Source organism: Empidonax traillii, unplaced genomic scaffold (assembly GCF_003031625.1).
Source record: "Empidonax traillii isolate 1590-97213 ecotype Southwest subspecies unplaced genomic scaffold, ASM303162v1 scaffold56:size2478089, whole genome shotgun sequence".
Classification (NCBI taxonomy): domain Eukaryota; kingdom Metazoa; phylum Chordata; class Aves; order Passeriformes; family Tyrannidae; genus Empidonax; species Empidonax traillii.
The window spans coordinates 2,382,973-2,401,585 of NW_020955249.1; the positions used below are offsets into that span (position 1 = coordinate 2,382,973).

The window sequence follows — 18,613 nt, forward strand, 5'->3', positions numbered from 1 at the left end:
TCCTCTGTGCTAGGAAGCCGCCTGCATGCAGGTGGTGTATGTTGGCAGCTCAGCAGGAACATTAATAAAAGGAAAATTGTGGTAGTGACAAGGCAGAGGGGAGGGTCCCTATGATATGAGGGAGTGTTGATAAGCAGCAAGAAGAGAGATGGAAACCATGGAAAAGTTGCACAGTGTATACCGCCAAAGTGGCTGTCCTATGTACAGGCGAACAGGACTAGGAAGCACGATGGCTGCAGGAGACATGAGATAAAAGTTGATAGTTCCGGAGTTCACCATTGCATCCCATCGCTCTGCAACTCCTGCCTTGTCACACTGGCAGAATGCAGAAGCCCATCAGGGATCTCTTGCCTTGTAGCTCAGGCTATACTTTCCTCTGTAACAGCCTGCCTGCCTTGGCAGGCTTTGTCCTCACCAGCACTGCTGATGGCATGAGAGGGCAGAGGATCCATCAGCACAAGTCAGACCAGCTCCATCCATCCCAGAGGGGGACATGGTTCTCACCTCTTTCACTCTCTGAAGCATTGGCTGCAGCCACTCACTGTTGACTTCACAGTGACTGTCCAGGAACGTAAGAATGTCAGCAGTAGCCACTTCAGCTCCTCGCACCCGAGAGCGAATCAGCCCTACAGTGAGGAAAGGACAACAGAGGAGCAGGAAGGTTAGGAAGGGAAACGGTTGAGCCTCCTTCAGAATAAATATTTTGTGTAGCCATTACAAGGGAAAAGCAGGTGAATCTCCTATATCACATCTTCATCAGGAACAGAGAGCAGCTTTAGCAGGGCATCCCCTGGGGACAGTCAGCTGAGCTCCCACAGAACACAAAGAATGACTTCTCCTATCGCTTCTCTCCACGACACAGAACTTTCATCTAGCTCCTTCTCTTTCCCCTACAGATACCTTGCTGTTGCCTGCTTGCTGTCTCTCCCACTGAGCACCCTGCCGCCTCTCTTACCAATTCCCCATGACAAAATTCTACTCTCTCTTTTTTCCTTTCTTACTGCTTATCTGCTTTATTCCCATTTGTCCTTTATTCTGCCCTGCAGTCAGAAACATCAGCCTGGCGCTCAGATGTCTCCTTACTTCCTTAGAGACCATCCCAATATGAGATGCTCTTTGTGAACTAAACAGTTGTTCCTGTCTCTCCTTCTAGATCCTCACTCCAGGCCTGCTGTTCACTGACAGCTTTAGAAATAAACCAGCACATGCAAGTCTAACTAAAGGGCAGCTGGGAAAGTCAGAGTTAGCATTTATGCATGTAAGAGACATATGAGAAAAAGCTTTCCTTAACAGAACCTCCTTATGATAGAAATATGATTGTTTTTCCTTCTCCCACACTCCTATATGGTTTGTTATCTTGAACTCTGAGTTTAAAAGGACAGGACTTACACCTACATCTTTATTCCTACAGATCTTAAAATGTGGTCTTTGTTCTAGCCAGGGCCTCTGGACACCACTTCTCATTACTTAAAGTGCGAAATGAGAGCTCTGAAGCCTGAGAGTTGATAAGCCAAGCCATGTTCTCCCTCCACAGAGCCTCCAAACTAGAATACCAAAACAAACTGCAACTATAAGAAGCAACGTGTAAGCAGCTGACAGCAAAGAGTGTCATGTGGAAAAATATGCAAAATCTTTGTGTGCACAAAGCTTTCCACACTCACCTTCTCGACGCATGTTTCGTAGACACTTGACCTTTGGGATCTTGGTAAGGAGTTGGCAGTCCTCAGCTTAGGAAAGGCAAAAAAACACATTTGGCACACATGCGTGAATTATTTGGATTCAACAGAGAGCCTCAATTAACTATTCTCCTGCTTCTCCATGGGAGGGGAAATTCTACTTTCACTTAGCATCACATTAATCAGCCTGATGGCCTTAATCCTCTTGTCTAAAGAGTGCACAGAAGAGCACTGCCTGCTTGCTGTTCTCCTCAGACAGCTGAGTCTATGTTCTCCAATCCTGTGAGCAGCCAGGCCTCCAAGAACAATGGGGCATGTGCTGGCAATGTGGCACTGGGCACCGATGAAATGGAGAGAACAGAGGGAGCCAGGGATGTAAACGACCAGAATGACAAGGATAAGAGAGTTCTGTCATATAAAATGATCTTATCCTCTCTCTTTGCCTTCAGTGGCTCATCTGGGAATTTCCTGCCATTTGTTCTCAGGGCACTTTCTGCTTGATTTTGTTTAATAAAGACCATAGGGATGTGACCCACTTCCTTGGAGACACTATTACATTAACACATGGATGCCTGATCGAGGGCTCTGCTGGCAGCTTGCCAGAAGCTCCTGGCATCTCTCATTTACACTGGCCAGGGAAGATGACAGAGAGGAACAGTTACCTGCTCCAGCCCAGCTGTACCAATAAGCACTGAGTCGTTAGTTCTCTGCCATCCGCTCTCTATTCCTGCCCTAGCAGAGGTCATAACAATTTCTAACTTGCTCTTTTTTCTTGCTCCAAGTTCACCCCAGTTTCCACATTTATTCCACGTGCCTTTTCATGTCTCATGCCCCCCTTTCCTGCTGTCATCCTCCTACAGACTGAGCACTCTGGAGAGAATGCAAGGCCCTTAGTCAAAGTGCATCTCTTAGCATGCTCCTGTACAAGGATTTGAATACTGAAATATTGCAATCTGAAATACTGCTCTTACGTGGGCACTTTGGCAGCTGCTGCACTGTCCAAGGAAGTGGCAGATGCTCTGAATTACAGAGTATCACGATTTTGCTGGACCTCTGCTACAAGGGAAGGCAATGATCTCATCTTGGTCAAGTCACAACTTCAGGTATGAGAATCTTTACTAACTTGTTCACTCTGCAGGAGCGGAGCACATCATTCTGCCTGTAGCTACTTGCAAGAGAAGACAGACTCTCAATATCTTTGGAGAAACTGAGGTGGGTATTAAAGCAAATCATCAGACTTCAAACACGCGCTAAAGTACCTCCATGGAGGTGTCTCAGGGGAGTGGCTATATCCATAAATATCCAGTTGCAAGAGAAAAAATGAGAGCTGTCATAGGATGAAGCTTTCTTAAAAATCTTTCTATTTAGCTAGGAGCCTAAATGCAATTTTTTGGATAAGCCCTGTGCAGAACAGGTAACAGAAATATATCAGTTTTGATCTGGAACACTTAGTCCATCGAGAACTGAATTTTTAGGTGCTGAGTGTAGGAACACTTAGGATTGTTTGTTGGAAGTGCTCAGAAACACTGAGCTTCTACAGCTGGGCACAGCTCAGTACTTATTCGAATCATAACGTAAGGCCCTCAGAAATTTAAATCCCTCATCTCAGCATCCACCTTTAATTTTTTTTTTTTTTTTTGCCAAAGCTATGTAAATATTTAGCTGCAAAATCAAAAGAGCATTGCTTCCTTACCTCAGCAGGCCAAGGTGAACATTCGCAGCTATCTGTAAAGTGTTCTGAAGGAGTAATTATCAATTATTATAAATGGTACATAACTAGATTGTCCTTGAATCTAGTACACATCACGGGAGAAGCAAGAAGGCTTCTATCCCCACCACCTCACCACTACTACACAGCCAGGAGCAAGAGCAACTGTACAGATGGAAAGAGTCCACAGCCTCCAGTCTGCAGATCTGATGGAACTCATGCAGTAGACACTCCATCCCTGTGCCAAGCTGCAGAAGAAGGTATGGTGCTGCCCAAAGCAATAACCTTTCCACAGCTTCCCACAGGGACACCTGGGATCCTAGACACATGAAGGCAGGCAGACAGTCGTGTCCTGGTCTGCCTGCAGGAGCCCAGGCAGCAATTTTCTGTAGGCTCTACTGCATCCTCTTGTTCTCTCTTGATCTGTAATTACCCACTCTGCACATGTACAGCATTGCTGCACGTATATCTGTGCTAATCAGCTCACCAAATGGCGCATAATGAAACTAGACAGAGATCTCTGGCAACCTAGGCCCAACTGCCAAGCTGACAAAAAAGGAAGACCCAATGTAAAGAAAAAAGACAGGAAGAAGCTCTGGTCTTTGCAATGCGTGGACATTAAACACAGAAAAATTTCCTTTCTTTTCTTTTTTTCTTGCATACAGACAAGAGGAGATCTGTGAAGGAGGGGGACGAGCTCAGGGAGGACAGAAACCTCCTGCGGAACAGAAGGGAAAAAGCTTGCTTGATCTTGATTTTCAGTACAAATATGAAAACAAAAGGCAGGAAAACAGAAGAGAAAAAAATCAGTGCAAATTCATACTTACGATCTGAGCTGAAGTCATCTACCAAAATGATCTCCTGGATGAGATTGGGAGGGGTGCGGTTCAGAACACTGCAGGAACCCAGGGGATAAAAAACACACTTTGTGAGCTGCCATCATAACAACAATGTTAAGACTGATAGAAATATGCTATGCATTACAGCAGGAATACCAAACTCCAGTAAAGTGGAAGTAGTGACCTTGCCCTTGTAGAAGGATTCATTGACAGGAACCAAACTCCAAGCAGGAGTATCCCAGAGAGCTGTGGCATCTCAGTGGGACCTTACAAGGACCCACAGCCAGGAAGCTGACCGAGGACTTGCCAGCTAGCAAAGGATGATGCTGCATGCTCTCTGACTCCTAACAGAGAGGAGAAATGGAGAGCCTGATGGCCATTCCCATCTGCCAGGCTCTGGGCAAAGTCCACCATTGCTGGAGAGTGAAAAGAGCAGCCACTTTCCCCCGCAAGGAGCTCTGTCTCAATGCCGCAGATGAGCCCTGCTCAAGCTTTCTCACCAATTCCATTTATTGGAAGGGAATATTGTCAATATTGCCTTGGCAATATTCTGGATTTGGATTTTATTTTCCACTTTTGCTTCTTACTTCTTTCAAACCAGTTCCACACTTGCTGAAAGCACCCTCTTTCCTAGGGTGGTTGCACCGCACCGTGAAATACCCTCAAGACTGCAGTGAGTTTGCATCTGCAGGATACAGGAGCTATCACACACAAAGTGAGATAAAAGCTTCTGCCCTCCTCAGAGGTCAAAGAACTCTGGTACCCTGAAGTCCGAGCAGTTTGGTTCTGACCTCTTAATTGCTCTCATTTCTTTAAAATGCTTGAACTCATTTTCTGTGAACTTAAACTCTCTCCCCTGGCTTTACTACCATCACTCTGCATATTCCCCCTTCAAGCCTCCTCCAATGCCTGTATGAGCAGGCAGGTCCTCATTAACTTCAACAAGATTGCTCAGTAATGCTTAGGCACCTCAATGTAGAGGACAGTTATGCAAATTTTAGTATCAAGAACAAAGGTAAATACTATTCTCCTAGTTCTAGCAACCTGTCTCAAGTGACACCTGCTCTTCTATTTTGAGCAATTCTGCAGAAAGATTGCTGGGTTTTTTTCTCTTTTGTGGGCTTTTTTGTTTTATAGAGGAAACAGACAGCAAAACTAATCCCATACTCTCAGGTACGACGCAGTAGAGAAATAAATTATCATACTGCTAAGTAACATCACTGATGCCTTTGTATACAGAGCCAAAGTTTTCCAGTTTGTGAGTCTTCTGCTGTATCACAGCAAAATTCTGACTGTTCTGCTGCTCAGTATCACATCCCACTCTATTTCAGATTTATGCTGCTTTATATGCCTCTGATAGTATTTGTATTTTGAGCTTACATGTCCCTAGATGACCGAGCTTGCATTTTTCAAAGCTGAATCTCATTTGCTTCACTTGGCACATACCTCTCTGGATCCTCTCATATGGTGGGGTGGGAGGTGGAGGGGATGTTCCTCTGCCATTTTAAGTGCAGATTCTCCCAGCACAACCATCATCTGCATATTTTATAGACAAGGTTGCCCTGCACTGAAATTCTTGTTTGTGCAAACCCAATGCAAAACAATACAGATAGACTGCATCCTGCAGTATAATGGCTGCAAAACAGTATTCTACACATTCTCCCACTAGCCTCATTACTGGCAACACTCACATTTTCTTCACAAGTTTCAGGTCTTTCAACTCAACACATCTGGGGAAAAAACCCCACACATTTTGTTCTCTCTTCCTTGCCTGTCCACTGATTCCCCAGTAGAGAGAATACACTCCTTGGGGAGTTCACAGCTCATTCTACAATGTCCAGTTCTTCTCTCAGCTCCACAATAATTTGCTGTGGATCCTTGGGAAAGGTACTTAATCTTCTTTGCACTTGTTTTGCCTGTCTTTTTAGCAAGGAACACAGTAATCCTAGTATTCCTCTTCAGTGAGGTACAGAGACTGGCATGACAATCAGTTAGTTCTAGGCACAAAAATACATTATTAGGATTCCAAAATTCAAATGACAATTGCATTTTACAGCAGAAACACCAACTGTTCTCCCTTCCTCTCATGGATTCCCTTCTTACTTTGTCTTTTCTCACAGCTTCCTTCTTCTTTCTGAATCAGTGTCCTTACCCTCTTGCATGACACGACATCACATCAGCATTGCCAATGACTTTCTCTCCTCTGCTGATCTGTCCATCCCCCACCAGCTCACAGATAATCCTGTTTATTCCAGATTTTAGCAGAAGAGGATCTTTTTTCCCTTTGCTCTAAAATAATCTCCTCTTTTGCCATCATCTCAATTGTCATTGTAATGAGATGTTACACCAAGTGCTCTAGCATTGCAATAGCATCCTTTTAATCAGAATTTTTACAGGCTCCCTGCATAGGCACTGAACCACTGACAGCTGTTCGAGTCCATTGACTTAGGGCCTGACCATTCACCTTTGCACTTGCACCAAAACCAAACAGTCCCTGCAACAGTGACTGAAATTAGAAAAGGAAAGAAAGGGACCAGATAACAAAGCAGTTGACTATCCCTTCTGTGGGAATGGTCACTGCAGCCGAAGTGATGGTATTGCTTAATGACTAATCACACATAGACATCAATCACAGAAAGTGAGAAAGAGAACAGGATACCAAGCAAGTAACTGGTTTGAAAGTGAAACTATGTCCTATCTAGGAAGAGAGATCAAGCAGGAAAGCTCTTGACTGATACAAATCTCCTGCGGGACTGAGGATGCCACCAACAAGCCATTTGAACTGGCATGTTCACAGGTTCTGTCTGATAGCCCATTTCCCATTTTTTTTTCCTATTCCCCTTCTTAGTCTCTTTCTGGATAATTTTAGCCAGTTGTCTCAGTCTACACTGAAAACAAATAAACAAAATTTGTCTGAAGGACTCCCTGCATGGGACTAGTCAGATTTGGGGCAGAATGGCTTATTAGTGTGCTGGCCTGGCCCCTTTAGCAGCTTGCACATTGGGCAGCAGGTCCAGTTGACTGTTGCCTTCACCTAGAGCAGAGGAGGAGAATGGCTGGAGCCCACAGCAGAAGACAGGCATGCAGACCATGCTGTCTCTAAAGACCAGGAGGGACAAGCAACAGCATGCTGGAAGGAATAAGCTATTCCTCCTCTCAGTCACTCCTTTATTTCCCCCTCTCCCTCATACACAAACATTTCTCCCATCTCAAGGGGCAACAACAGCACATCATTCCCATTACTTCCATCCAGCAGCAGAGCCAGCAAGGAGAGCTTGGCAACTGCTGAGCTGCCAGAAGTGTTTGTGTGGGTCCATGTGCGTGTACATGCAGGTGGGGTTAGCAAGAAGGGTCTGCAGATCAGGATCTGGCCTCTACAGCTGCCATGTTTAAATCATCCTGAAATAAACTGTAATGCAGGAGTCTCATCCCTGGGTCACTTCCCAAGACATTATGGTACCAGCATTGCCACTTTGTTGAGTTAACCTGCAGAGCTGTCAGAGTAACACAGTAAGCCAGTATCTGGCTTGGGAGCGCATTTAGGCTCCCTCTAGTTATAATTTAAGAACAATCCCAGTTTAATCCCAATTTAAGTTCATCCCAATTTAACTTTAATCCCAATTTAAGTTCAATCCCAGGATCCTTTTCATATATTTCTTCCTAGAATTTCCCAAAGTTTTATGGCTGATTTTTGAGAGCCCAGATTCAGGCACTCAACATCCAGGTTAGCAAAGATCTCAAGTATGAAAACTTCAACTGGTAATACATATTCTACTCACCTCAAAAGATTAGGCCTCTTAAAATGTTTTCAGACATAGAAAAATTTGGGTTTGGTGCTGCTCATGCCTATCAGTTGTCCTCTTTCACCCCCACTTCTTTTATAGCATCCCCACAGTGTAATTATGATAACAGAACTTGAGAAAAGGCCCATAATAACAATGGAATCATATTTAACTTTCACCAGATGCATTTAAAATGGTTCATTTTAATTCTCTAAATAATCATGCCGTACTAGCTTAAGAAAGTTCTTACAGATACAGAAATAATGACAAGCTGCAAGTCTGACTAGTCAGCAGGTAAGCAGGCAGTGCAATTTTATGCTTCCTGTCACTTAATATCACTGCAGTCCTTTGCAGACTCACAGCCAGGTCATAAACCCAACAGAACAGAACAGTCCTGTTCCTCTGATACTTGACTTATCCCAAAGTGCAAGGGATGCAATGTAATTACATAGTATTGGTGCACTGACTGTGTATGTGAATTGAGCAAAAATTACATTCACAGCAGTAATTCAGCCTGGCACATTCAGATGACTTGCTGAAAGACAGTACTCTCCAGTTACAGAAGAGGCCCTGAAGAGCACATCCCATCAATGTGCAAATGGGACTTGGTTCTATGCCTCTTCTAACAGTGCAGCCATGACCTGTGCCTTTACCTTTGTGTACAGTTGTCAAACATCCAGTGCCTCAAAGGCAAGGCTCCTAGCCAATGCTTGGTTGTGTGACACTCCAAATACTGTAGAGCTCAAGAAGAACTCAGCCTTCGGGATACCTCACCAGGCAGGGATAAATTATTGACACTTCTGACGTGATTTAAGGAAGGAGTAAATCAGTCACATGCACTGGCTGTAAACCATCTGGCAATGAAGAGTCCAGCTGTAGCCAAAGGTCTGGGAGGAAATTCCATCCACAGCATTCACAGCAGAGTACAGTCAGTTCTTCACAACAGCACTCCTCCAGTGGCAGCAGTATTGCAGGGACCAATTTGAACAGATGGGTCATTCACTTTTCAAGGTCTTTGTTGGGAGCTCTGGGTTGCAGGAGATCACATTTGAGAGACTGGGGATACCATATCTTAAATGCTGTGTCCAATTCTAGGCTTCCCAGGACAACAAAAAGTGTGACATGCTGAAGCAGGTCCAGCAAAGGACCTCTAAGATAATTAAGGGACTGGAGCATCAGATGTATGAGGTGAGGCTGCAAGAGCTGGAGTTGTTTATCCTAGAGAAGAGAACGCTCAGACAGTTTGCTGAGCCTCTGTATTTGGAGACACTAAAAACTGATCAGGCACAGCCCTGAGCAGCCTACTTCAGTTAACCTTGCTTTGAGAAAGCCTGGCCCGTTAGGGTGCCGGTGATGCTTATCTGCTCATTAGTACACATTATTTCCACAGGATCTGGATATCAGTTTCTCTCTCTACGTAATGCTCTGCTCTAAATGTCACCTCTTCATTTTAACTATCATGGTAACTGGCTGCCTTGAAATTTTCTTAAGGATCCTGCTACCATGGTTTCTGAGCACCTAACCATTTCCTGTCTGACCCATGATGGAATCGGCAGAAGTCTCCTCTCGTTGCCCTAGCAGCACCATGGTTTAAAACAACTTTGCTCATTTTCTGAACAGTGACTCTGTAGAACTCATTGTATGGTTCAAATGAAAAGAAAATGATACAAGTAAAAAGACAAAATGTGTTAGTGCAATATATACAGGCCTCTGGAAACACAGTAGCAACAAACTTGGCAGACAGAAACCCAGCCTTCTAGCCAAGAGGCCAACTTGAAAAAGCCTGTTATTTATTCACGTAGCACATTCACGCAGGCCCATAGGACCTGTCAGGGGAAAGAAGTGGAAATGATGAATAATGCATTCCTGCTAGTGATATCACCAGCTCAACCTTCTACACAGACAATTCACTCTTCCTTCAGCCTCCACAGACTGTTCCTGGACCTGCATGCAGGCTTCAGAGACCCTTTGAGAAATGACTTGGTAAGTCAGAAAGAGCAGAGGGCATTTTCTTCTGTGAAAACTAAAAGGAAAGGAGCCTACCTGAGTTTTGTGGGGGTGATGGAAGAAAGGGGTGAAGGAGCAGCTGGAACATTGCTTTGTAGTACAGATGATTGCATGCATCCATCTACCTGAGGATGCTGACAGGCCCTATGCTACCTATTTACATAGTTAGATTTGGCCACTGCTGATACTCAGATATGAGGAGGCACTGGTACAAGATAGCAAGTGTCCTGCAGGCTCAGCAGGGTCTGTGTGCAAAGCCCCAGGGAGGATCTGGTGGGTCATCAGGTTCAGCAACTGTTTACCAGCAAATAACTCTGAGTACCTGCTCAGACCACAAGGTCTCCACAAGACTTGCCAATCACTTTCTGCTTGAAAGACTTACAAGCTGTGCTCCCACCCACACTGAGCCAATCACAGCTTCAGGGAGCCATCTGCTTAGTTCTGGTTATGGAACACAGCCTCCTCCTAAGCCTCCATCACTCACTGCAATCAGGCAACACACAGTGTTCTCTTTGGTACCTCTTCACTCTTTCAAGTCAAGCTCACACAGACTCTTCTCACCTGTGGACGCAAGTCCAGCAGCCCGTTCCTGCTGCTCATGATTCCCCCGCTAGGAGCCATACAGTGGGTAGCAGCAGATATGCTCTGTATATTGGCAGATATGCCCACACTGCCAATCCAAGCCCCTGGCTTGTCCTAGTGGGCCAGCTGAAGGCTAGAACACTGGCACTTGGGGAACTGCAGTCACCCTGCTTGTCTAACTGCTGGAAAATGCCTATTTCTCCACCAGTACCCTTCCTGACTCCACCATCCAGGCCCAGCACCCCTTGCTGAGCTCACCTCTTCACCGTGCGAAGCAGGGTAGATCGTGCCTCATTGTGGAAGGTGATGATGAGACTGGTAGCTGGCAAGTCAGTGTCATAGCGTACAGAAGTGCACCTGCAACACAGGAGAGGAGAAGTGTAAGACAAACAGCACCCAGCAGCAGCCACTGCAGCAATGTACCTAGAACTCCTAAGAAGAGAATAATATGCTAAACTCAGAAACAGCACAATTGAGCTGCAGCAAGGGAGGCCTCAGCAGATTGTCTACCAAGGTTGGCAGCACTTAAAAAAACTGTGCCTGTTGAAAGGCGGTTTTGAGGCTGTGATACCTAAGGCCCCAGAGGTGCACACTAAGGAGGGCATGTGGGTTCTGTAGTGAAAAAAGATTTAATAGCATGGACTCTAGTCCCTGCCTTTACCTGTGATTCACATAGAATCTTGTTTATTCATGCACAGGATATGCATATGCTGAGGATGCATGGAGCTGGTACACCCAGGCATAAAGCACTTCAAATTCTTTGCATATTGAACTTTATAGAAAATAAACCACAAGCTAGTGCTGTGATTTGTGTTGGGGAGTTGCTGAGGTTCCAGACTAACAGCTCAGTGGGCAATGAAGAGCAATTCCTTATGTCTTCCCATCTGACTTTGTAATGTACATACATACATTCTCACACTCAGAACCAAGGATTAATTTGCACCAGGGTTGTTCATCCCCTCATAGAAACTTTGTTCTCCGCAGGGTAACAACTCACAGATATGAATCCTGAATCCAACTCTGGCAGATGCTAAGTATGGCGGATTTGGGCTGACCTGCTCCTCCAAAGTGTCTGGCTTCTTAAGTTCCAGCCAGGGTAAAGCTGCAGTCAGCCAGCACTAATTCCCTGTCTGATGAAGAGTCCACACCTGTTTTTAACAATTCAAGGCCACACATAGACTGAATCCATCTTTAGAGGGAATACAAATCACTTCTTAGAGCCACTAGTTGTATTTCCACATTTACTTACTATTCTTTTATGTTATTGCTAAACTGTTTTTATCATCACATTTGATCCTACTGGTTTATGACTTTTTCATTGCAATGTTTTATTAAGGGGGCAACAGCTTCATACAACAATTTATAGACATATAAAGAAACCTTGATAAAGACTAAAGTGGAAAATGTGAGACCAGACATGAGACATACCATATTTGTTATTGTTTCAAAATAACTCCATGATGTAATGCATACAAAAACATACTGAGGAATCAGGAAGTGGAAAAGCAGAAGAGGCTCATGTATGTGTTATTTGAGGAAGTCATCCAAAGATTTCAGCATTACTACAGCACCACAGAGGACAAGGTTTGCACTTGAAAGTTGACCCTGTCTTTGCTTTGGATCAAAGAAACAGCTATATGCTAAGGCAGAAGCAGCTTTTAGGATGTAGAGTCAAGCATGTCTGTGCTCTGCTTGGGTGCCTGATGAAAAATTAGCATGTTAGTGACCTACTGACTTCCCCTGTTCCTTAAACACGGAGCCAGGTCCACAATCTAACTTTTCTCAGTTGAAATAAGTTTTCATTCTGAGTTGCCATCCCAGCAACTATTCCAATATTGTTACAAGACAAGATAGTCACAGTTCCCTCAGTCTCCAACTGCCACTCCTGCAAAGGGGAGGAACATGGAAATAGGTTTATTTGTTCTGATTATATACTACTTTGGACTCCCCATTGCTCAAGGGGATCCTTGCAAAGCTGGGTCTGAAATGGCCATACATTTGCTGGGGATTACATATGTGTTGCTCTTCAGACTGAAGTGCACAGATAAGGCTTTGCACAAAAAGCATGCTCTAAATGCTAATTGCAGATCGAAATAAACAATAATTCACCTCTGAAGTGAGCTGGTTTTCAGCCAGAACATGACAGCAGATTAACAGAAAACAGCAATTCTGCACAGCAGGGAGATTTGTCACTAACACAGGACACGGCACTGCTGCCTCCAAGTCACTAAGATGCGAATCCCAAGTACTGTGTTGGGGAACAGGAGCACAACACTTGGATTCTACAACCAAGGTCCTGACTGCTTCCCTTCACAAGGACTCTGATGGCTGTCAGTGCTGGCAGGTTTACGAAGCTCCACATCTCCTGACATCCCTTTCACAGTTTCAATCAAGTTAGATGCCTGGTTTCCTGCTCCCAGCAGCTGTGAAATGTTGCTTAGACAGGGTTTAGGACTTAAGCAGACTGTTTAACACTATCCTATCCCTATCAAACTTACACTTTTCAAGACACAGCATTGCCTTTTTGTACTCCAGAAACTACATTACCTGAGCACTATCAGCAATTTAAGGATGATGCACCCCAGCAGCCTTCACCCAAACAGTAATGCTTAGGCTGGAAAGAAGGCACCAAACCAGCTTCAGACAGCCAGGGCACAGCATGTGAGGAACACAAGCAAAGCAACACTGCAGCAAAGGTATACTTTGCAGACAGGAGAGGGAATCTGTAATTGTGAGGGGAGCTGTGCAAAAAACAACCATCAGATGAGCAATATGAGCTGCAATGGAGGAGCTGTGCTAGAAAAAAGTTGATGCTTGGACCTGGAAAAAGAGGTGCTAGAAAGGTCAGAAGCTGAGGTTGAATTAGTCAAGGGTCTCAGAGCATTTGAGACCTTTCCAGATTAACCATCCAGTTTAGGGAAGCAATGGACCAATGTGGCAAAGAAAAACCCAAAACATCCTTGGTCAACACTGCAGAACAACACCAGAGGACAGTGGTCTCCCTGCCCCAAGCAGCAGCCACGGCTTATAGCAAGGGCTGCAGGGTACCTGTAGTGCCTGGTGTCCCGAATGGGTCGATCACTGCTGAGTCTGTCACTCTCCAGCTGATTAAAAGCGTGCTGGCGGTAGGGGTCTTCTCCAGCCTTCAGCAGCTTTGAGGACAAATAAGCCTTTTCATCAAAACCCCTCCGGCTGTTCTTCTCTCCTGGGGGAGTTCGAGTCATCTAGAGCAGAGACAAGCATCAGAGCATCAGGGAGAGCAGCCAACACATGGTTAGACGTAGGTAATAAGTTCAGACATTGCCACACATCTGGAAGTGGCTCAGGTATGGGGAAAGAAAGAATAGGCAAGAGCTTGGAAATGAGAGCAGGAAACCCTCATAGATTGGATTTTATAATCGCCTTCTCGGAGGAAAACTGCAGGCCTCACTATCCATGCCGACTGAGCTTGAGATGAAAGCTGCTGTTCCTGATAGCACAGGCAAATTCCCTTTAGCCCTTGTTACACAGAATGTGTGAGGCTGCAGACATTTGGAAATCCTTCCAGGAGATGCATGTTTGAAAGCAGTCTCCAGCCAAGGCGGCTGAAACACAGTATTTTGAGGAAAAGCAGTTTCAACCTTTTGACAATCACTATTTCATACAAACACAGAGGCAGCTGATTTAACAAGTTCCCTGCTGTGCCTTGCCCAGATTCTCACCGAAGTCCGTGATACAGTTGGAAGCTGCACGTGACTGTCCCCAGTACCCCGTAAGAGTTAAAATGCCTGGGCCATCCCTCTCCTCTCCTAATTTTCCTCTGGCTTTCTGAGGCCACAGAGTCAGTGCAAAACCAGCACCTAAAAACCATTCACTAGGGTCACCAGGGGAGAGGACAGGCATAGCTCTGGCCCACGCTGAACTCTCAGATAGGAGAATTTGGTTGGAAGCAACATACAAACTCTAAAATATTTGATTATAAAGCAATCGGGATTGCTCATACAATGAAAGTAGTTTAACAAATTGTCTGTGGTAGCCATTTGGTAGACCAAATCATGAAGAAGCCATAAAATACTCCTAGCCTTGTGCAAAGGAGTGCTGGAGCTCCCTAAAACTGTTGCAAAAGGCAGATACTGGCACATACACATCTCGTTCAAAGCACTGGATAATGCTCAGATCTTGAGATCACTCTATGTAAAATAGTTTGGATACCCTCTAATACCAGATTTGATCACATTTCTCCCTCTGCTAAAGGGCTCCTTTTAGGAGTTATAGAGGGCAAGAGACCAGAGAGTGGTCCCCAATATCACACAGCATTTTGCTTGAGCCATCTTAGTGGGTTGGGAAAGAATTCAAGAGCCCCACCACCACAGCAAATTCCTTAAGCAAGAGAGTGCTTAGAAGAACCTACATATCTCCAACTTTCTCTGAGAAGGGCTACCTTGAAGTGCAGACAGCCCTAGGAGAACCAGACACTTGCATAAGAAGATGGCAAATGAAATTCAGCATGGAAAAGTGCAAAATAATGAACATTAGAAAAAACAAATTGAACTACTCATGTCCATTGATGGATTTCAAATGAAACATGACCGCTCAGGTTACAGATCTGAGCATCCCCATGAAATGAATGCTCAAATGAAACCCTGCACTCGGTCTGCCGAGATGGGAAATACAGCAAAGTGAGTGCACTGCAAATGGAACAGAGAAAACTGAAACCACTGTGAACAATTATTCGAATCAGTGACAGCTCAGCAGCCACAGCCAGAGTACAAGTTTTGTCAAGCCTGTCTCTGGAAGGAAGCTACTGGAGGATGAAGAGAAATTAGAGGCTAGGACTATTCCTTTTGGAGAGAAGATGAATGAAGTCAGAAAAAAAAATGAAGATGGCCCATAAAATTATGCCTAATACAGCCAAAGTCAGCCTGATGTTCAGATTTCCCCTTTTTTACCGTACAAGAACAAGGGAAATGTCTTTTCATAGGGAAAAAAAAGTGCTCCTATTTTCAACACAAAGAAACTCCTTCAACCACTGCACAACCAAGCCTATGCTTATGGTGTAGGACACATACAGCTTTACTCCAGTGGAAAACTCTGCCTCTGTTACACTCCTCCAGGCAGAGAATGCCCTGCTCTGCCACTCCTTCTCAAGGCCACCACCCTCTCCCACTCCTTGCAGCTGCCACCACTGCAACCCCTCCAACCAGCCATGTAGCTGGGTTACGGTAACATCTCAGTTACTTTTGTGGCCGGTTTCACAGCATGCTACCTAGAATTTTTGAGAACACACACAGGATCACTCTCGAGGAAAAGACAACGCAGAAAGAATTGTGTCTTGTCGATATCACCTGGGGAATCTTTTGCTGTGAGTTTTGCAACCAGACTTGTCTCTCTCACATTGGCCTTTTCAGCCATCAGGGCGCTTGTAGCAAGCGTGGGCAGAGCTCTTCTCAAATCTTCGTTCGCAAAGCCTAGCCATGATGATGATGATGACCTAGAATTTCCCTTGAAATTGTGTTTTCAGGGTGACAAGGAAAATAATTACATTCATATCTCTGAAAACTGAAAAGTTTTCTTTCTCTAAATCACACCAGGAGTTTTGTTAAACCTAGCTTCTGTTTCTCTTTTTCCTTTCGCCCTAGAAAACAACACTGATTTGCAGCAAAAGCCCAGCTTATCACATGCCTTTAAATATTATGCAGTCACTACCTTGCCCTCTGCTACTTATGTCTCCTTGAGCCCCCTGAAAAGTAACAGCTGTTTTTGGTTTATGTTGCCAGAAACATACTAGAAAATGCTGGAACTGGCAACAAATCTTCAGGAGACATTTTTCTCAGGGCGGTGCAAGGGCTGGGGAATCCTCATGGTGTGGAGCAGGGTCTGGCAGCCAGGGACCGGCCCAGGGACCATCCCACACCCCAACCAGAAGTTGGGCACCAGCGAGGGGCACCAGGGCAGCCCCAGCCCTGGGTATTGGGCACCCCTCTGGGGACAGGAGGTGATGGGGGCCCACCTTGGCTGGGCCCATGGCCAAGCAGGGCAAGGCTATTGGGAGGTGGAGACCAGCCCAGCTGCACTGTCACTGGGGCAGGGGCCAAGAGACCCTGGGGTCCTGGCCATGGGTAGGGTGGGAAAAGCTCCAGGGGGCTGATATGGGGTCCTGGGCCATAGGCAAGGTGGGGAGAGTCCTGGGGAGTGAGCAGGGACACAACTAGCGACCTCAAGGCCATGATACGTTTAAACTTGAGCTGTCAGAGGTAATTCCTCTAGATACTGTGGTTCTCACATAGCTTGTACCTCAAACAGTGGTATAAAGAGCACTTGGAATTGATTGTCAGTTAAGAATTAAGTCCCACTTGTAGTTTATCTCAGACAGTATCTCTTTGTGCTCTCTTCAAACAGGTGGAAGGGAAGTTGCAGGGGATGATAGCTAGGATGGCCTGGCTTCAGCTTCCAGAAAGGCAGCTAATCAATAGATAATCAACAAGTAATCAAACATTCACCTATGAGCACCATGAAGCTAACAAGGTAATAAATAGGAGCCAACTGAGATTTGTCAAGACCGATCATGTCAGACCAACATAATTTTCTCCTGTGATGGAGTAATCAGGCTCAAGGGTGTGGAGAAGCAAGAGATAAGATACTTCATGACTTTGATAAGGTTTTTGATAGGGATTGTTAAAATGTCATTAGCGACCTAGAAAAATAATAGTCTGGGTGAAACTACTGAAGAATGAGTGAAACAGTTTGGAAAACCACTGTCTGAGCAGAATTATCAGCTGTTCACTGCCAGAGCAGAGGGGCTATGGTGAGAGCAGGTCTTAAGGGTTTGTTCTGGATCCAGCACCATTCAGTATTTTCATAAGTACCTTGGATATTCAGAGTATGTTTGTCAAATCCATAGGAAATCCAGAAAAAATGGGTAACAGGATTAGAATACAAAATTATCTCAACATGTGGAAAAAAAAGTCTGAAAACAGTAAATGCAATTCAATAGGGGCACCACAGACCCCTACAGTTCATCAGGTAATGTAATTACACACCCTCTATCCCCGTGCTTGAGGATGGGACTACAAGGTGGAGTTAGGGGAGTGGAAGAGCCCAGTTCCTTATGACTGATGCTCTGTGATAGATTAAAAAAAAAAAAAAAAGTGCTACATGAAAGCAGAAATAAAGATGAATAAGCACTGGAAATGTGAGTGTCTAGACTAGGGATTAGCAAATGGTTTGCACAAATTAAGTTCTGTCCCAAACATTGCTGAGGCATCCAACAAAATTCACATATCAAAATTTCAGGAAATACTCTAAACCTTCTAATCTTATTTTGCCCTTTTTCATTTTCACAAATGCTTTTCCCTTTCAGTGATAGAATGGACTCAGATGCACTGTCAAAAGTGTGTTCTTATTTGTGTTTTGACATGATTCAAGAGACTAGAAACTATTTAAATAGTGAAATTAACTTTGTAAGCGAGGGATTAAGGGTAAGGAATTAATGCCATGTACATCTATGAAAACTTGAGATACTCATTTCTTGACTAGCACAGGGATATTCCTCTAGGCCTGATTCCTTGTGAAATAGTAAGACTATATTACAGACAGTGCCATTCACCTCTGTGCATTGTCACTGCCTGCCATAAGACACAGGCACACCAACTGCCACATTGTGCTAACAGCCACTAAAACCAGAGCTAGGGAATCCAGGGCCCTGAGATACATTTTTTAACAACAGGTTTGGCCAAATTCAAAAAGAATAACCACACCCCACAGGTCATGAAGAGTTGTTACCTTATTAGAGTAAGATATGCAAAACTCTCAGAGGAAAATACAATTAATAATTTTACAGTTACTGTAAACTTAGTCCAACAGGAGTTTTATGTGACACAATGTATACTTAGCAGTTCTTGCACTTCTTACAAGTATTTAGTACAACAAATGGAGCAGGGGCTGCCATGCTTCTCCTTTGTTTTAAGCTCATTTTCATGATTGTGTCAGCTCTGCCAAACCCCAGAAATGCAAAGCATCAATTCCAATCAATTGATCAAT

At 44.6% G+C, this 18,613-nt stretch overlaps 1 protein-coding gene across 3 annotated transcripts in view; it reads right to left on the reverse strand.

Moving 5' to 3' along the window:
- GALNT16 (polypeptide N-acetylgalactosaminyltransferase 16) overlaps positions 1–18,613 on the reverse strand; it is a 75,947-nt gene that overhangs the window by 26,141 nt on the left and 31,193 nt on the right. For all 3 annotated transcript variants that reach the window (XM_027879718.1, XM_027879719.1, XM_027879720.1), the window contains exons 2-6: positions 13,643–13,818; positions 10,853–10,951; positions 4,212–4,279; positions 1,662–1,727; positions 505–626 (exon numbers count right to left, since the gene is read on the reverse strand). In XM_027879718.1, the coding sequence (XP_027735519.1) occupies positions 505–626; positions 1,662–1,727; positions 4,212–4,279; positions 10,853–10,951; positions 13,643–13,818 (531 nt within the window). The remainder of the gene's footprint in view (positions 1–504; positions 627–1,661; positions 1,728–4,211; positions 4,280–10,852; positions 10,952–13,642; positions 13,819–18,613) is intronic.